Source organism: Cornus florida, unplaced genomic scaffold (assembly GCF_030987335.1).
Source record: "Cornus florida cultivar Cherokee Brave unplaced genomic scaffold, ASM3098733v1 CherokeeBrave_3.0.0_Hap2_Chr02, whole genome shotgun sequence".
Classification (NCBI taxonomy): Eukaryota; Viridiplantae; Streptophyta; class Magnoliopsida; order Cornales; family Cornaceae; genus Cornus; species Cornus florida.
Window position 1 is genome coordinate 7,734,623 of NW_026775572.1, and position 19,915 is coordinate 7,754,537.

Below are 19,915 nucleotides of genomic sequence, written 5' to 3' on the forward strand. Positions count from 1 at the left end.
AGAAAAAAAATCAAAATTCTATAGAAATTATAGAAGAAATAAATTTTTTTTTTTTTTTGACCATTATCATGTTTTGCATGAATTCTATTATTAGTTTTTTATTTATGATTGTTTATATTAGATTGGTAGGTATATTGCCCTATGAATTGATAAAACTTCAAAAGCAATCGAATTGAAAGTGATGAAAATAAAGATAAAAAAATTTAGAAATACTTGTTAACCAAGCAATAAATAAACAAATTATACATTAGATATACACCAAGTTCTTAACTAAAACTTTTGGGTTTTTAAAAGTGTATATATATATATAGTTTTCTATTATAGTGTTCCATGTGAAATTAAATATTTTACACTTATTGAAAACTATATACTTGGAGTTTTAAAGACTCACACTTAGGGTTTTAAAATGGAGGCAACCACAAACAGTGGAGGAAGGTGGTGGCGACGAGCAATGCGGGGTGCAAACTAGGATTTCGGATAGATGATGGATATGGAGATGGAGAGAGATTTACTTTGCCGTGAAGAGAGAGATGCAGATAGATGATCGTGTTATAGAAGGAAAGAAATTGAAAAAAAAAAAAAAAAAAAAGGAAAAAAAAGAAAGAAAGAAAAAACAGTTTAACCTATAAAAAATGGGTAATGCCCATCTTTAATTAAAATTTTTTTTTTAGACACATGTTCCAATGACATTAGACCATATGGAGGATGAACTTCATCCTCTTAGATGGAGAACCCAAGCATTGTCCTTTTAGATATACTAAGTACACCGCATTACTAATTTATGTTGTTGACTAAAGCAATAGTACAAAAAAGAGGTATGCGTAACAAGCTAGGTTTCAATTTTAAGAGAAGTCATAATCATTTTGAAAATCTAAGATGAGGTCTGTGTAATTATGACAAATATTTAAAATGTTTAGCGTAATTTATCCTTTTATAAATATTTAAATTTTATTTGATTTTGTTATCTAATTTTTTTTTTAAATAAAGCATGCATGTTTAGGTTAAGGGTGGTGTTTTTTTTTTTTTTTTTTTGGTGGTAAAGGATTGTTCTCAATTTTGTTACGTGATAACATGTTAGAACTAAAATATATCTTATTATTATTATTTTGTAAAATTTAAAGAGTAATAATATTATGAGTTTTTTCAACTTTAAGTAGGCAAGGTTTAAAATAGGTTGGTTTTTATTTTTGGATCATTTTTAGCCTAATTAAAATTTGATGAAATTTAGAGGAGAAGAAAAAGAAATTCAACAGTTCAAGGCACGAAAGACCTAATTGAACCATGTAGATATGGAATGGAGTTCATTTGCGGACTTTGTCAAAGTATGGAATATCGCATAATCACAAGTTTCCGTTTTTATGGTCAAATTTCTAACGGCGTATAGACGCTTGAAGCCTCCTATTCCGTCGTTTTATATGGATGGCGTCTATTTATTTCCGTGACTATCGGCAACCATATATACTACTCCGTATATAGATAGAGGGACTCTCCTGCGACTCTCTTCATTGTTCTGTTTTCTTCCTTTTGCTGAAAGAAAGCTCTCAATCCCTCCAACCTATCAAGGTCAGTCCTTATTTTGCCATCCTATAATCAATTCATATATACACACAATAGCTACGAAATTAGGGTTTGCTATATTCCTTGATTTTGGTATTACGGAAAGATCAGAATCAGTTCTTTTCTAACAGCGATCATAATGAGTTCTGATTAGGGTTTCTATTTGATCTACTCTTTTGTTTATTTATTTTTTGGGGTTAAGTAATTATTTGTTTATTTTTTGGGGGTTAAGTAATTATTTGTTGTACTTGATTAGCGATATATAATTTAATTTAAACTGAATGCATATATTATTAGTTCGAAAGCTGTTTAGTTCCTTAGTTTTTACATAGTGCATATTGTATTGTTTTGTTATATGTTACTAGATTTCTGCATTATATTGGTTTTCTGTCATTCTTTTCTTGTTGTTTTTGAAACTATAATGTTGGGATTTGGATTTAAATTGTGAATTCTATGGTTTATAAATGGAATTGAATATGGGATTAGATTTCGAAAGTATTGTTTGGAAAAAGATGAATACTATTTTCAAATCTGATTAAAATTTGGTTTTTGTGATATTTTCAAAATTACTCTTTGTTCAATATCGCATAGCTTCAAAATGATTTTATGAGCTTTCTAGGGCGTCTATCCTAGTTTTTGAGCTTGTATCATCTTCTACTTTAAATTTGGAATTTAAAGGTTCAAAGAAAGGCATCTAAGGCTCTATGTAGATCGATATTATCTTTGTTATTGTCTTTTCTTCTTTAGATTTGATTGGATATGAAGGTTATTGTTATTGTTATTGTTGTTTTTGTTAAGCATGGAATTTCAGTTCACCCCACTCATAGAAGCATTATCTTCAAGTTATGCTTGGAAGAGCTTCTATAACCAAACAAAAATATCTCAAATTGCATACACGGGGACCAATTACAGTTCACATATTAGTGAAGTTGAATTCTGTTTTGTTTTCTAATCTTTAAGCACATTAAAGATACACTTCTGCATTTACTTATCCAAAGAAAAAATACTTTGTCAGAGTTATTTGGTATTGTTTGGATCCGCCAGAACAATTCTGGAATGGTCAGAGTATATAGTTATATCTTGATTATGCCATAGTTGGGTCCTTGTTTATTTTTTATTTTAATGAAAAAGAGGGACACCAACTTTGCTCCTTTGGAGATTCGAGCCCTCGCTATCCACTTTAAGTATTGTTTGGTTGCTTGGTTGATTAGCATAAAAGTTCATTGTCATGGACAATGGAGTTTGCTTTTGTAAGAGGAGTAAGATATAATTCTTGTTATGTAGATTTTAAGATGTTATTATTTTATGTGGAGTCCTAATACATTGAACTAACATATAATAATTTGATGTCGCAATGTCTTTTTTTTTTTCTTCTTTTTTTTTTTTTTTTCCAGTGTGTTTTAATCTGTTTTTTTCTTTATTTTTTCCGAAAATCATTATATGCTAGATTGTTATATTTTATGCATTAGATGCTCAGTTTGCAATTCAATATAAAAAAGTTCATCTTATTTCATTTATTTAGAAGTTCTAACATTATTTTTCATTTTTTAAAATTATCTCCTTCCCAATCCCTATATATCCCAAACACAACAAAGAATTCAATTCTTTATTCAAAATAAAAAATGACATTTCATCTCAAATTATTTTTCTCTCATTTTCCTTTTTAAATTTCATAAGAATTTGGTGCCTAACATTGTGCAACTCCTTCTCTAATATAATTACTGATATGATTAATTGATCTTCTCATTTGCTATAATCTTCAGATGCAGATCTTCGTTAAGACCCTCACTGGCAAGACTATTACTCTTGAGGTTGAGAGCTCAGACACCATTGACAATGTAAAGGCGAAGATTCAGGACAAGGAAGGGATTCCTCCTGATCAGCAAAGGCTGATCTTTGCTGGAAAACAGCTTGAGGATGGTCGAACCCTGGCGGATTACAATATCCAGAAGGAATCAACTCTTCATTTGGTGCTGCGTTTGAGGGGAGGCATGCAGATCTTCGTCAAGACTCTTACAGGCAAGACAATTACTCTTGAAGTTGAGAGCTCGGACACAATTGACAACGTAAAGGCGAAGATTCAGGACAAGGAAGGCATTCCTCCTGATCAGCAGAGGCTGATCTTTGCTGGGAAGCAACTAGAAGATGGTCGAACCCTTGCAGATTACAATATCCAGAAGGAATCAACTCTTCATTTAGTTCTGCGTTTGAGGGGAGGGATGCAGATCTTCGTCAAGACTCTTACAGGCAAGACTATTACTCTTGAAGTTGAGAGCTCGGACACAATTGACAATGTAAAGGCAAAGATTCAGGACAAGGAAGGCATTCCTCCTGATCAGCAGAGGCTGATCTTTGCCGGGAAGCAACTAGAAGACGGTCGAACCCTTGCAGATTACAACATTCAGAAGGAATCAACCCTCCACTTAGTGCTGCGGTTGAGGGGAGGTATGCAGATTTTTGTCAAGACCCTGACTGGGAAGACTATAACTTTGGAGGTTGAGAGTTCAGACACAATTGACAATGTCAAGGCGAAGATTCAGGACAAGGAAGGTATACCTCCAGACCAGCAGCGTCTCATCTTTGCTGGTAAACAACTTGAGGATGGAAGGACCCTTGCAGACTACAATATCCAGAAGGAGTCAACTCTGCATTTGGTGCTGCGATTGAGGGGAGGTATGCAGATATTTGTCAAGACCCTGACTGGAAAGACCATCACTTTGGAGGTGGAGAGCTCAGATACTATTGATAATGTGAAGGCAAAGATTCAAGACAAGGAAGGTATTCCCCCAGATCAGCAGAGGCTCATCTTTGCTGGCAAGCAGCTTGAGGATGGACGCACTCTTGCTGATTACAACATCCAGAAAGAGTCCACCCTCCACCTTGTCCTCCGGCTCCGTGGTGGTGATTGCTGAGAATCTAGTTCAATGGTTGTTTTCTGTTGGATGGTTTTTTGCTTTCTTAATGACTTGTGTTACTGTGTGTTTCTGGTAAATGGCTATGTTTCAAGGACCATAACTACCTTTCTGCAAATCCTTAACGTCGTGCTTTGTTTCTACAAACTTTAGATTCTAATAAAATTTTGTTTTGTTTGGAATATCTTTGGTACCATTGATGTTTAAATTGTTGATAAATATATATATATATATATGGGGAATTATAAAAAGAGCTGGTGTGATGTACAAGCAGGTTGATTGTTAATTTGCATTGTGCTTTAGTGCAGCTAGTGTTTTGTGGTGCTTTTGCTGATTTGTTTGTATTGAAACTTGAAACAACATAGAGCCAGGGTAATGGTAATTGGAAGGATGTTGATAGACGATGATGGGTAGTGGTGGTGCAACTGCATTGATGTCAGATTATGTAACTTACTATCTGATCGTGGCTCTTTACCAAGGAAATGGTTGTTAATTTCCTTTCCTATGTTGTCAAACCCCTCAGTGTAATGAGTATTCAATACCCTTTAATACCCCGAAAGTATCATAGTGGAGCATCTCCAATTGTGCGTGACATTTGCAACAGCTCTGTTTTATATCAATTGGAGTACTTTGTCACATCATACCTCAAATAAATTTAAAATATCTTAGAGATTAGAGATGCGCTTAGATACTTATGCTTCACTTGATAAATAAATATGATCTGTGCGGGATCATCACCATGTGGCATGTATCAATCTATTTAATTATTAATTTATTTAGTTATCCTTGGTACAAATTCCTTCATGTTTTTGTTATGCTAATCAAAGAATGTATCCACGGCCCTCGTTGTGTCCAACCAATGGCGTTGATCGAGGAGGCCAGGATCAGAAGGTGGTCGTCTTATGAGCATATAGACGAGTTATGAGGACGACTAATACTTATGAATTGAACAAACCTCTTCTTGTACAGAGTATTCCTGATAAATTTATTTTATTTCTAGGCATTCTCTCTACTAACAAACGCATAGTGCTGCCACTTTTGGGGATCCTTGTGACCGAGAAGGCGTCCTACTTTGAACACCCGGCAGGAGCAGTGTAAATCATCGGATGAATCCTGCGATTGGCTTGGGGGACGAGTAAGCTGACTAGTGCCCAAAATCTACTTTGGTAGACCAGCCAACCAATCAGACAAAATTAAGAGAGCATGACTTACTTTGGTAATAATCATTTCATAGAGTAGTACTATGAAAAATATATATATGTATATATATATAAAATAAAAATAAAAATTGACGAGCTAGAACCAAGTTTACTATTCTATAGAGATCATCACCCACCACCTCTTTTTTGTTTCTGTAAATAGAAATGTGCTCTCATTCACAATTTTTTTTTTTTTCTTTTTTCTTTTTTTTGTGTAAATTACCAATTAACTGGAACGGCACTCTATACCTATTGATATTATCAGATTAAAAACAATTTTGATATTTCTTTATCTTTTTTCTTTCCCAATAAGGAACAACTTCTAATTTATAAAAACAAAAAGTTTATAATAATTTGTTACTATTAAACACCACTTCACGGATCTATTTTCATTGTCTGAATAACATAATCATATTATACATTCATAAATGAACTTTGTCCATTTAATCATTTCTTTAAAAAGAAATTAAAGTTTGGTCGAGTGCAACACTTACTATATAACAATTTCATTGTGAAAAAAAAAAAAAAAAAAAAAAATCTATATTGTTGTATAACAAAATGTTTTATTTTTAAAAAAATGAAGAATGTTAAATCACATTGTTTTGAATAAGGTCTGAAGAATTCAGGTTTGACAATCACGAGCCTGCTACGTGTAATTAAAATTTACTTAATTTTATCTCTTCTTGCGTCCCAAAAAACTAATAATAATCAGTTGCGTGAAACACAAACACGGTCTTATGGTGAAACGAGCCAAACGGCACGCAATTGATGAAAGCCGGACAAAATGTTACTACAATAATAGAAGTAGTAGTCTGCGTTTTCACTCGCCTCCTCCTACCCTACTTGAATATTCCTTGCTTAATAATTCCGCCCTCTCTTCAATCAAACAATCACTTCTTCGATTTGATAGAATTGGAGCTTCAAACCCGATCAAATTCTGTATTCATCACTGAATTGGCTTCAGAATTCTGTGTGTTAATGTGAGTGATCTGTGAAATTGGAGTTTGGGGCGGAGCGCGATGAACGTGAGCCGGCCGTCGGTGCATCCGGTGGAGGCTCCGCCGTTGACGGACGGAGCACATAATGCGCCGCCGAGATTTAGGATGAAGGACTTGCAAGGGATGCCTGGGACTCCAGGTAGTCTAGCCCTAAGGCTCTCTCAATTCGTCTTTGCCCTTGTTTCTCTCTCTGTTATGACCACCACTAGTGATTTCCCTTCCGTCACTGCTTTCTGGTAAGAGCAAACTCAATCATTCTTGCTTTATTGGTTTTTAATCTGACAGTACACTTCCATTTACATAGCTTGCTCTTCTATTACATTTTCAATGACAAGGCTCTTGTCCACACAATTACATTGGAGTATATATTTGTGTATATGAAATGTGTATGTATTTAGGTACTAATGCCTTCTTTTTCCATGAAAATGGAACCTGAGAACATTTATGTACTTCAATTACAGTATCTGTGCATTTATACAGTGTGGTATGGATGCACATTAGGAAGATTTGATCCATACCAAGGATAGATTCCTAAATATTGTGGAAACAATTGAGGGAAACGAAAGGAAACTACCAAAGCTATGTTTGGATCCAATTCCACTTCCAAGGCGCCCATTTAGTGCTCCCTATCGAACATATAAGTATTTTGTAGAAAGAATTATTTTTTGACCTTTGCTTGTACTTTCCCCACCCCCTCTCTCATACTTAGGGAGAAGCTTACACTCTGAATAGAGTTGTAAAACTTTTCTTGCTCAATCTTTTTGGAGAAAGTGGAACTTGAATGTTTGTCATTGACTAGTAACAAAAATATTTGTAGAAACTAGTGGCTTGGAGCTCTGCCCCCTCCCCACCTTCCCCCCACAAAGCGGGTAGACTTTGCTTCGTGACCCAAGGTATTCGTTGTAGAACTGGAGGGGGACGAACACGATGATTATGTTGTTGCTTCTTACATAATATTTCCCCTTTCAGATGCTATTCTTGGATTTGGAAATCAGTTTAAAAGCAGCTAAACAATAATAAGAGAATTTAAGGAAATTTAGCAAAGATCGATTCACTTGAGTAACCACCTAAACTAAACCAGTGATGAAAGAGATCTCCTTAACATCTGTTACCTGAAACCATGTTGTTTACACCTTTACAATGCTATCAAAGTGATGTGGTACTATTCTTTTTTCTCTTCTTTTGTATTATTCTCATGATGAAACAAAATGTTGTATGGAAACTCTGATTTGTGAGTTTATGTTCAATATGCAGTTCTGACCATTTTTCTTTTTCTTTCCCCCCTCTCCTCCCTCCTCAATTACACAGCTCTTTCTTGCTTTTTACTGCATTATTTTTCAAAAAAGACAGAAATATAAAACTCTTTTTTTTTTTTTTTTAATAATTTTTGCTGCACCAGTTACCTTGTTGCAGCGGTTGGCTTTCAAAGCTTGTGGAGTCTGTCGCTGGCTATTGTTGATATATATGCCCTTCTAGTGAGACGAAGTTTGCGGAATTCCAGAGCTATAAGTTTGTTTACAATTGGCGATGGGGTAAGAGAATTTATATCATTTTAGAAAAACTACACTGCTGTGGTGGTACATGTTGGAACTGTCATCAATTAGAAGCCATGTCAGAACTGTTCAAAACCTTGATAATTAGTATCAGTATGTTTCCAGCCTATTTCCAGAAATTTCTTGTGTGAATTACCAACTCAGCCAACAATTCTAAACGATGTTCTTTGTGAGATTTCATCAAAGCTAATGTGGTGTTGCGCCACAGGCAGCTCTGTCCTGTGGTGGAATTATTGTTGTTTAGTTATGAAGTATAAATTTTATTTTTGATTTCTTGGAGAAACCATGTCAATTGACCGTCTTTCCTTAATTAGTTACTGTGTTGATGGGACAAAGTCTTTTTCTGTGATAAATCTCCTTAAATTTTTGGTTTGAAAACTGAAAACTCAGAGCATTAGTGATGCATGAGAATCTACGTTGACATGGATCTGGTTGGCTCCTCTTTAGTACTTGGACTGATATTACTCTCTGACAATCTATTTTTTTATAATCATTTGGTTACAAGTGGTTACTCATACCTTGTTAAATTAATGATTGAACTTTTGCTGTTGAATAAAAATATAATGTCTTGATTGTACTTCCAAATTATAGTTCACTGTAAGTATGTAATTATGTATCCCCCAACCAGTGACATGACATAAAACTGCATTAACTTTCCCTAACTCATAATGGGGAATTTCTTTTACAAATGTCAGCTCTGATCTTTGTAACTGTTTCACCTCCCTGTGCTTCCTTTTAACTTATATCTAGCTCTCCATTTTTCACTTAAACTATTATTGCTGAATAATTGGGTAAAATTTTGCAATTTTTGTCAGCACATGCATATTATTTGTCACTTTTTGTAGCCAATTTTGTATTGGGACTGAAAATGAGTCTGAAAAAGAAAATTGAGTCGAACCTTTTCATTAATATAGGAGGCATCAGTAGGAATTTTTCAAAAAAATTTGTAAAGAAAAATGGAATGAAGTTTTATTAATCTTATCCACTATTGTATATTTTAGACTGTAAACATAACTGTAGGTGCTGAGATGTTTTAGTTGCATATTTGTATCATTTTTTGCATGTAAGAATGGTTTACATACCCGTAGTGTATTATTTTTGTTGCTGGCAAGTCTATTGTTTCCGCTCATAATTAAAAGTTGTCAGAATTGCCAAATTTGGCCAGACCAAGTTTTATTTATAAATTTTTAGGAATAATGGGGTTTAAATTTTCCGAATGGCACTTCAATTTTCTAAATCTGCACCTGTGAAGTTCCCTTCCACAAACATTTTAGGTCATTAAAACAAAAACCCAATTGCTTGAAACGAAGTTGAGCTCAATTTCATTAGGTTGTTGAAATGAAAACCTAATTGCTTGAAACAAAGTTTTAACTTGTATCCTTTCATTTTTGGTTGAACTTTATGCAATTGAATGCCTCACTAGTAATAAATTACGTTCGCATGCCCATGTACATGCTCTCTTCTATTTGTTTAAATTTATGAAATACAATGAGGTGTGTGCATGTGTGCATTTTTCATCCATCATCCATTGCATGTCGCTGTGTTTTTTCCCAAAAAGTGCCAGCTTCTTTAAGTATTTTTATCCTGTTGCAGATTACATCCACACTCACATTTGCTGCTGCTTGTGCATCTGCTGGTATTACGGTCCTTATTGGCAATGATCTTGATAAATGTTCTGTGAATCACTGTGCAAGATTTGAGTCAGCTACAGCTATGGCTTTTATCTGCTGGTTTGCTGCCACTCCATGCTTTCTTTTGAACTTTTGGTCATTGGCTTCCCGATAGAAATTGGGTAGAGAAGATCCATCAGCAGCCATTTAGTGTTTTTGTTGCCGTCTCTCCTGTAGTTCAGTTCACCAACACAGACTTGATTGATCCTACTGTGCTCATGCCTGAAAATTTACTAAAAACGTTTGTGAGGTATAACCCATTTGGAGTACAATAGTTGTTCCTCTGCAAGATTTTCATTGAATCTGAATTTTGTTTCTTTCTTGAAAATTATTCTTTGAATTGGTCGGTTCTTTGTGCATGTTAGCATGATTTCCCCAAATGTCTGATTTCAAAGAGTGACCATAATAGTCTTTTGCTTTATCAGGAAGGTTTTGAGTTCTGATCCATCTTGTCAAAGAGGCTGTCTGGTGTTCGTTCTCAAAATCTCACCTGCCTGAAAAAGTTGCTTTACCCGTTGATGCATCTGAGTCTTTTCTTCCTCCTTGTCATTGTCATCATCATTATTCATTATCTTCTTCTCATTCTCAACCTTGTTATTAGGGAATGACTCTTGATGGCTATTGAGCTACAGCTTGTAGGTATTATTTATTTTTTCTTGAACTTATATCACCAGGAAGTCAAAGGATCAGTTACATTTTGCTTCTCCTAAAAGACATGGTAAGTTCATATGCCGCTGTTGGTAGGAACAACTCTAGGGTAGCCTGAATTTCTATCGCATTCTTGCTCTGCAGACTGCTGTAGATAAGAGTGTCCTCATTATAGACTCTCTCCATAGAAACTACTTACGAGATTTTCTTGCTTCTTGTTCTTTTTTTACGATGTCAAGTGCTTCAAATGATCAAATGCATCAAACAGCAGGGGCAATATGGGATTGGAAACTTTATGTGGCATAGATTTGATATTAATTGCAGGCATGTTCCTTTTCACTTTTTCTTGATCAGTGATGGTAAGACCTTGCAAAACTTGTCTTGGATTTTCTTTCCTTCCTCATTGAATTACTTAAACAGTGAAGCGTGAAATCCATTTTCTTTCCAATCTACCTAGCCAAACAAGAAAAGGTAAAGATGGTATCTTTTTTCATCTCTAATATATGGCTAGACTAGTGCATGAGGCTCCCGGCATTGCAGGATCTGGAAAAGGTTAAATGTACGCGGTTTTGTTTTTGGGTCTGAAAAAAGTTAAATGCAAGCAGTTTTATGTTATGTCTTATGTGACTTTATTTATCCCTAATACCTTACTTTATTTTTCAATTCAAATTGACTTACACAAACTTAAGGCGGTGGTGGACTAGTGTTCCAGATTTGATGCGATTACTAGAAGCTACTAGTGACTTTATTCTCTCTTTTATTGCCAAACACCATATGATTGGGTTTGATACAAGTGATATTATACCTGTTACCAGGTGTCTCTCTAGTCACGAGCATGGTATGCACAATTAGGCAGTGAGGGTGTAATAAAACAGAAATGAATCCACCTTTTTTCCGTTTTGCACTATTAAATATGGCTCTAAAGTGAGGCTAACTATAACTACTTACCAAAAAAAAGAACTATAACCAACACGCAGTATTTTCAAACACCCAAGAAAGGTTTCAAGAGCACGCCTTTCTCACTCTTTTTTTGTGAGAAAGGTCTCGGGTACAGTTACCATTTCTTGATAGGATGAGGACCGTCTGATTCACATCAAAAATAGGGAGTGGGGATCTAAGCCATTGATTATGTACCTAACAGCTCAACTTTGTACACAAGCTAAATTGTAGAGATAGCAAGTTAGTGGGATATGGAAGCTGAAAGATGTGTGTGTGTGTGTGTGTGTCTATATATATAAAGGTTTGAGACTGACAGTCTCTTATCACAATGATTACATTCAAAAAAGAAATGATTGTATAACGGTTTTAGTTGCTGGACTGCAGGATTAAGCACCGCAGAGAGATTATGAAGGAGATGATCCGTTTCTTTTAATTTGTTGTCTTTTAATTTGTTGTCGGTCGTTAGTAACGGTTCAAAGAAAAGTCAAGCCATGCACGACAATATTTATATAATGATACAATTTCTCTAAAGCAAGCTTTTCTCATGCAAAATACGTGCATCTAACCACAACCAATAATATATAATATATATATATATATATATATATATATATATATATATATTAACCGCAACAAGCTTTACCTTCGTTCATTTTATTGGAGAGAGGGAGGGGGGCTTGACAATGTCTATGGAAAGAGATGATGATGAAAGGCAATATCAATGTGCAAGAAAGTTTGATAAAATGGTAAAACAGGTAATATCATGTCTGTAAGGGGGAAAAAAGTTAGTTCCTCCTTTCTCTCTCACAAAGTTATATGAAAGATATAAATAAAAATGTAATTTAGATGGCATATATAACATGTATAAACAAATGGAGCTGTTATTTGCGTTACAAAATTGTAGTCAAGCGAACCTTCCGCATCTTCTGTTTCTTTAATTTCCTCTCTCTTCTATCTCAAAGTTACTCCAATAGAACCATCTAACGAGAAGCATCATATTCTCCAACCATCTAATCAGGGACGGACTGACATTTATATAGGGGCGTAAAAAATTGCCCCCTTTGATTTTTTTTATTTTTTTTTTTACTAATATGCCTTATTTTTTTCTTCCCCCAACCTAATGTTTTAGGTCATCTAACAACACCTCATTCCGGTTTTCACAGCACCATTTAGAAATACATAATTACCTATTTTATTTGGTTTCTGTACAGTGGGTAAGTAGAAGGTATGAATCATCCTCGCTGTCCTCTCTCACCTTTTAATTACTAATTTATAATTCCGGCAAACCACTAGCCTTTTCTGTTTAAGTTTAGGATTAGATGTAAAAAAAATTTAAGTGCAATGAGTGAACATCTCCTTCAAGAGAAAAAGCTATCAAAGTTGGAAAGCTATGCTTAGGTTTTCTTTTAGTCCAACGTAACCTTATTTATCCCTCCATTCTTTCTCCGATTTTCCTTTTTTGTTACGTAGAGAGAAAAAGGAGTGAAATAAGAGAGAAAGAAAAGAGTAATTAACTTTCACAAGAACCATTTCTTGAGCATCTTCCCAAGGATTTCAACATGTTGAGATAGAGGAAAAAGAAAAAGGAGAAGGCATATTGGGGGTAGTTCGGGGATATTTTTGTTTTTATATATCGAAGTGGAGTGCCTAACTATAGTTTTGTAGTGCGAAGTGTAGTTCTTATAAACAAAATATAATTTCTGCTTTTGATTATTAACATGTTTACTTTGAATTTGAAAAAAAAAAAAAATTTGATTAAGGTTGAATCTCATGTCTTTTTTCAGTTCGAAGGACTCATGGAGATGGTAGATGCTGGAACTAATCAGATAAAACGACGAAGGGTAATTTTCGTAAGTTCTTTTAAGTATATAGTGCATTTTACAATCAACATTTACATTTACACGAGTCTAGACTATATATATATATACACACGCGGACGGACCCAAGATTTTATTACAGGGGAGCACAAAGTAATTAACTTATAAATTACATACCCAGGGGTGTTTTAGGAAAAAATTATATTCAGAAGGGGCACAAAGTAATATTTTATAAATTATATACCTATTTGTATTAAAATTTTAGTGGTTGACTCCGTGTTTATATATATATATATATATATATTTAGTACAAAGGCGTTTATAGTTTATATATATTCACACATAATTCAGACAAATTATCCAACTTTACTATGAATTTCTTGTATAGATCTTGTATAATTAGAGTTCAGTCAATCAATGTGAATCCAATTATTGGCAAATTTAGAAAGTTGTTACACCCTAATTAACATGTTGAATTCTATTTTTCTTTAAGTTTAGAACAAAATCTCATTGCAGAGTTATTAAAAGTGCCACGCCCTATCACATTAGTCTAGATATGGGGTTGGTAAAATAAGTTGGATACGATGATTTTTCTAATAGTAAAAAATAGAAAAGAAAATTCATGCAAGGTAATGGTAAGTATCATAAAATGATGACAAATTGTTATTTACTTGTATTGATTTTATTACGTTGAATTGTAGAGCCCTAGAAGAGGAAGACCAACCCCTGCTGCTGCTGCCGGAGGAAGCAAATCTAGTCGTGGCGGCACTTCCACCCGTGGTGGTGCAAGTGGTGAAACGAAGGACATTCAAGCGTTGGTGCATGCCATCACAGATCATATAAATGATCTCAACAATGACCACCACCAATCACATCATTCTAATGTGTAACAACACTTCCCCATTCAGTAGACCACAAAAGAAATTGAAATCTGGTTGCCAAATATATATGATGTGAAAGTATTAATGAATTGTCTGTTGCTTAGTTTCTTTTAGCCTGGGCATGGGGAGCTAAAATTAGTTTTGTTTTTTTCAAGATAAATCTTAATATAATGTATGTGAATAAGCAAGTAAAAGGAAATAATATGTAGATTAAGTACTTTAAAAAGCAGATATAGCACAAAGCAAAAATTTATCCAGGTAGAAAGCTAATATGAAAATATCCAGGTTGAAAGTCGAGTGAGTCAAACGGCTTTTGATTCCATAGTGGTGAATTAGGTACAATGATTTTTTTTTTTTAATGAGAGATTATAATATTATATGATCCAAAGTAATGTCCATTGCTTATCCTAACTCAAATTTGTATGACAAACATGCATGGTTTATTTTTTAAACTCTTCGAAATAAGGAGAATTGTTTGATTTGATTTTCTAAAAGCAAATTCCAGAGTATAAAATCATAAAATATTTGAACTATGTTTGGTTGTATGGAATTAGAGTGCTAAAATTAAAATTAAACTAATTTTTTTTAAAAAAATTTAATTTTAAAACATCAATTTCATGTAGGCGCACAGAATCTTAAAATATTAAATTTTTTTTAGAAAGACAGAAACAAAAATGGAAGACAATTTGAAAGATTAATCTTTTTAATTTCTTAATAATAACTTTATTTATAAAATTGCAGAAAAATATTTTCAAAAATGAATCAAACAAGCACGTAATTACCAAGAAATTTCTGGCTTTAAGTGCAACCTTCATTAAAATGTAACGCCAAATCATCCTATTATCAATACCGCGTAAAGTCCATTAATAATATCTTATCTTAGCTTTGAAGCACGGGCGAGGAGACGGGCACGAATCTCCCTTAACTCATCAAAGCATCGGCTGTCTTCATTCATGATGTTGATCGATTGCATAAAAAAGGCCACCCACTGGTTGAAGACGGAACACATTCATTGATAGTAACACGATGGTTGGGACGTCCATAGTCGCAGGTGAAGGGTTCGACGTTGTAGCCCGACCGGATAATTAAAAAGCGATTATTACCCAAACGAACCACATAGGTGGCGGTTACGGAATGCAGGAGAGCAGGCGGTGGAGGCAGATTTCTGACTTGAATCGGTTGTTGGAAGCATCAAAACCGAAAGAATAAAGAGGGAAACCGTAACCATAATCCCCTTGGTGTATGAATGCAAACCATGCACCATCTACAAACTCAGCCCCACCAGTGACGCAAATTATAACCACCACCACCACCACCACCACCAACATTAACACCATGTTCTAGTTTTGACCATACATGTGTGATAGAATCAAAGACGTAAGTTTACATGTCTTGTTGATGCTGATATAGGGATGTTATGGTCAACAATTGCATGTTCAACTATACTAAAATCAACACGGAAATAGTCTGCAGCAGAAACAGGGGGAGGCGGAAGCAGAGACCATGATTGCGGTTGAGGGTCATACTGCATAGCTCCAAATCAGCATGGAAGGACGGCTTATTACTCAACACATAAAATTTTCCATGGAGAGGACCGATTGCACGAGGATATCTCTTGCCAACTTTGCATACCAGATATAGGCATCCTTGCTTAATCCGGTCTCCTCTTCATATATATACCTCCAATCAACTGAGAACAAAGAAAAATCCCATTCCGAACGGGTATTCGTTGTTTGACAAGCTGATCGAGAACTGGGGTTTTTAATGTTGATGATGACATTGGTTGAGAAGACGAAGCAGATTCATCATCCAAAGGCACAGGGATCTTGTATATGTCGTAAACGAACGGACACGGACTGGGACTGGCACTGGCGACATTCTCACGTATCATATAAACCGCTTCGACATAGCTCCCCGAACCCTATCTGTTGGAGTTTTTTTCTGATTCGGCCGACGACGGTACAAGTATATAAGGGAGGGAGTGAGTGACTGAAGAGAACAAATAATTGTTACATGCATATATATATAGTGATAATGGTTTGAGGAAACCAACTTGATTTGGAAACCTGTCATAATAAGGAAATTGTTGGAAACTCTCTCAAACTAGTTTCTATTTTAGAGTTTATTTGTTAGACAAGTTTTGAATTCTAAGGAGTAATTATAATCATAGTCCAATTATGGCTATAAGTAAATACTTTAGGTTGTGACTTGTGGGTTGAGATTATAAGATTGAGAGTGTTGATGGATAAATAAACTCAAAATTCAATTATTTATAAAAATTACCTAAAAAATAAAATAAGACACCCAATAACTAAAAAAATATTTTAGAGATCAAAAATTAAAATAATTTAACATCTCTAACAAAAAATCTCAAAATAATCAACGTGCAAGAAAGTTTGATTAAATGGTAAAACAAGTAATTTGATGTCTATAAGGGAACAATATACTACTTCGTCTTTTTGCTCTCTCAAATTTAATTGACGGATGAAAAATGTAATTTAATTAATGTTCGTTGCATATACGCTGTATATAATATTTTAGACTTTTTGATTATAAGCATATTTATTTTTAATGAAAACAATTGGAGGTAACTATGTAAATGCTTGCTTTTATACTAACTTTCGAACGATTTATCACTATTACTTCTATTTTTAAACAAAAAGAGTTTTATAAATTTTATGTTACTCGTGAAAATGGGGTTCAAATGCAACTGATTCAGAGCATCTCGTCAATAAGTGAATGGTTTGATTTTTAATAGCGTGGATTCCTCCCATATTTCTTCAACTTTATTATCAGGTTAACAAAATATAGTCGCAGTGATCACTAAACTTGTAGTCATTGGCTTAGTGACCTCCTTAAATCAATTTTATATTCCACCTATGCTTTTTAAATTGGCTGTTGCTTAGTTTTTTTTTTTTTTTTTTAAGTCTGGGCATGGGGAGCTAAAATTAGTTTTCTTTTTTATAAATAATTTTTAATATATGATATAAATATAATGTATGAGTGAATAAGCAAGTAAACAATATGTTCTTTCCACTGCAAAATTGCCATCTACTTACTACACTTTTATGCAGCCAAGATGGTCAATCTCCCATCTTACCTTTGAAGCGAGGACACGGGCAAGCAGGCACGAATGAACCTTAATTCAGTCCAGCATTGACTGTCTTCATTCATGATGTATGATAAATAATGTTGTATCAACTGCAGAAAAGGGGCCAGCCTTTGGTTCAACACGTTGATCCTAACATGATGATCGGAAGGTTCATCGCCCAAGAGTTTCCGGTCACGGCCAGCCCGGACCGAACAATAAAAAGGTGCTTATTACCCAAATGGACCACAAATGTAGCGGGATAGACCCGCATGAGACCTGCCGCTGGGGGCAGATTTTTGACCTGAGAACCACCGATGAATTGGTTGTTGGAAGCATCAAAACCGAAAGTGCAAAGAGGGAAACGGAACCATCATCCCCTTGGTCCATGAATGCAAACCATGCACCATCTATAAACTCAGCCCCACCAATGAAAGGCAAGTAATAATTATCAACATTAATGTCATTGGTAAGTTATGACCATACCTGTGTGACGGAATTGAAGCCGAAAACATGTCCTAATAGTGTTGATATGGCCAACAATTGCATGTGCGTCAAATTTCAAATTTAACGCGATAGTTTGCAGCTGGAACATGGGGGAGGTGGAAGCAGAGACCACGATTGCGACTGAGGGTCATACAACTCAAAACCACTGGAAGAGAGTTTCATTCGAGACATAAAATTTGCCATCCTGATGAAGAGGACCGATTACAATAGGCCAACTTGCATACAAGATTGGGATTTTTTTAGTAAGGGAAGTAGCGGTGGTATCGTAGATATAGACATCCTTGCTTAATTTCATCTCCTCCTCCTCAAAGATTGTACCTCCAATCATGAATATTTTAGATCCCACAGAAAAAACCCATGCCAAATGGGTATTCGTTACGATCTCTGAAGGGAGTGACAGAATAGAACAGATTCTTACAGATGAATAATTCTCTTGCTCTACATGCATAATATATATATATATATATATAGTTTAAACCTAACCTGTATGAGGAAAACAAATTGGGAAAAGAAAGCTATCAGACTAAGGAAATTGTTGGAAAACTCTTTCTCAAATTGGTTTTTAAAACATTTTAAAGTTTATTTTGTTAGGTAATTTCTTGTTAAAAAAGTATTGGACTCTAAAGAATGATAATCCTTGTTTAACAAGGAACCGTGTCCATTGTCTAGTAAAGGGATTGTGTCCCTTCAAATAATCTGTGTTCATTTTGCTAGGTTGTGTGGTTGAGATTATGAGATTGAGAGAGATGTCTCCTGAGTGAGTTGATGGGCAAATAAACCCAAAATTCAATTATTTATCAAAGTTACCGAAAAAATCAAATAAGACACCCAATCACTACCAAAAAAAAAATAACAAAAATCAAAAATCAAAATAATTCAAATTCATTTATTCCTCCAACACAAAATCTCAAAATATTGGACAGTCTTGCTATGAGAATGAAAACATGATTCTGAGACTCTAAATAATGGAATTCAATCCAAAAACGACATAGCCCACTTGAACGAAGAAAAACCAATCAGTCTGAATCTAAGTTTTGGCAAATTTAGAAGGTGTTTACTCTCTAACATGGCCAATTCTATTTTCTTTAAATTCTAGAACGAATTCGAATTGCAGTGAGTAAAAGTGCCACACCTATCACATTAGCCTAGATTATAGGATTCGTAAAATAAGTTGGATATTTGAAGGATTTTAAAAAAAAAAATAGAAAAGAAACTGTTGGAAATTCATGCGTGGTATCTAAAAATTATGACAATTTTGTGATACTTATATTGAGTTTATCTTCAATTATAGAGCCCTAGAAGAAGAAGACCAACCTCTGCCGCTGTAGGAAGTAAATCTAGTCGTCACAAGAGGAAGCAGCACTTCGAATCCTGCTCCTGCAAGCCTAAAAAACGAAGATCAAATCTTGGTGCATACCATCACAAATCATCTCAATGATCTGAACAATAACCACCACTCAGATTATGATTGTACAACAGCCACTGATAATTAAAATATGTACGTTTCTAATTTATGATAACTTCCCATTAAGTAGACCACAATAGAAATGCAGAGATATGATCACCTAGTTATTGCAATCTGGTAGCCAAATATGAGGTGAAAGTGTGATAGTAGTAGTAGCTGCACGAGTAACATATTTTATAGTGGCTCCAACAGGGAGAAAAAAATGTTATGTAAAACTTGGCATCTGTATTAGGATGTATGAATGAGAACTTACTTGGCAGTTTTATCCATTTGCTTCACCTTCATTGTTCTCCTTTTCATGCCTAAAAGATGTGGAACAGCACAACTGATCCTGCAATGGAATATCTGGAAGGATGAAAGAAGTTCCGTGATTGTCACAGTAACACTGCAAGGTTTTCCTCCTAGCAAAATCTTAGGTATTGATCCAAGTGATTTAACAGTTCATTCAAAATAAAGTGACATGCCAAGTTAATACTTTCTGAAGATAATTTCTCAAGCAGTTTTTTTTTCCCCCATTGGACAACCATATTTGAGTCCTAGACTGAATGAAATAATTCCCATATTGGGCAAGGAGCTTTGACTAAATCTGGAAAAAGACATTCCAGAAACTATATCATCCACCAGAGGCATAAACAGAAATTTCTTCCACCAGAAAAAGGGAAATAGAAAAAGAACACAGGC

The 19,915-nt window shown here is 34.7% G+C and overlaps 2 protein-coding genes across 3 annotated transcripts; both read left to right on the plus strand.

The window, feature by feature from the left end:
- The first annotated feature begins 1,316 nt into the window (after positions 1–1,316).
- On the plus strand, positions 1,317–4,653 carry LOC132293416 (polyubiquitin-like). The gene is made up of 2 exons (XM_059790893.1): positions 1,317–1,563; positions 3,321–4,653. Exon 2 carries the CDS (start codon positions 3,321–3,323, stop codon positions 4,467–4,469), a length of 1,149 nt encoding a protein of 382 aa, XP_059646876.1. The 5' UTR covers positions 1,317–1,563; the 3' UTR covers positions 4,470–4,653.
- Positions 4,654–6,429: 1,776 nt separating this feature from the next.
- LOC132293417 (CASP-like protein 5A2) lies at positions 6,430–10,876 on the plus strand. Of its 2 annotated transcripts, XR_009477831.1 has the most exons (4): positions 6,430–6,902; positions 8,066–8,198; positions 9,813–10,139; positions 10,315–10,876. XR_009477831.1 is itself a non-coding variant. In XM_059790894.1 (3 exons), exons 1-3 carry the CDS (start codon positions 6,688–6,690, stop codon positions 10,002–10,004), a joined length of 540 nt encoding a protein of 179 aa, XP_059646877.1. In that variant the 5' UTR covers positions 6,430–6,687; the 3' UTR covers positions 10,005–10,217. The 2 variants fall into 2 exon arrangements, 1 of the variants encoding a protein (XP_059646877.1); XM_059790894.1 differs by lacking the exon at positions 10,315–10,876 and having other exon boundaries at positions 9,813–10,217.
- Positions 10,877–19,915: the final 9,039 nt, after the last annotated feature.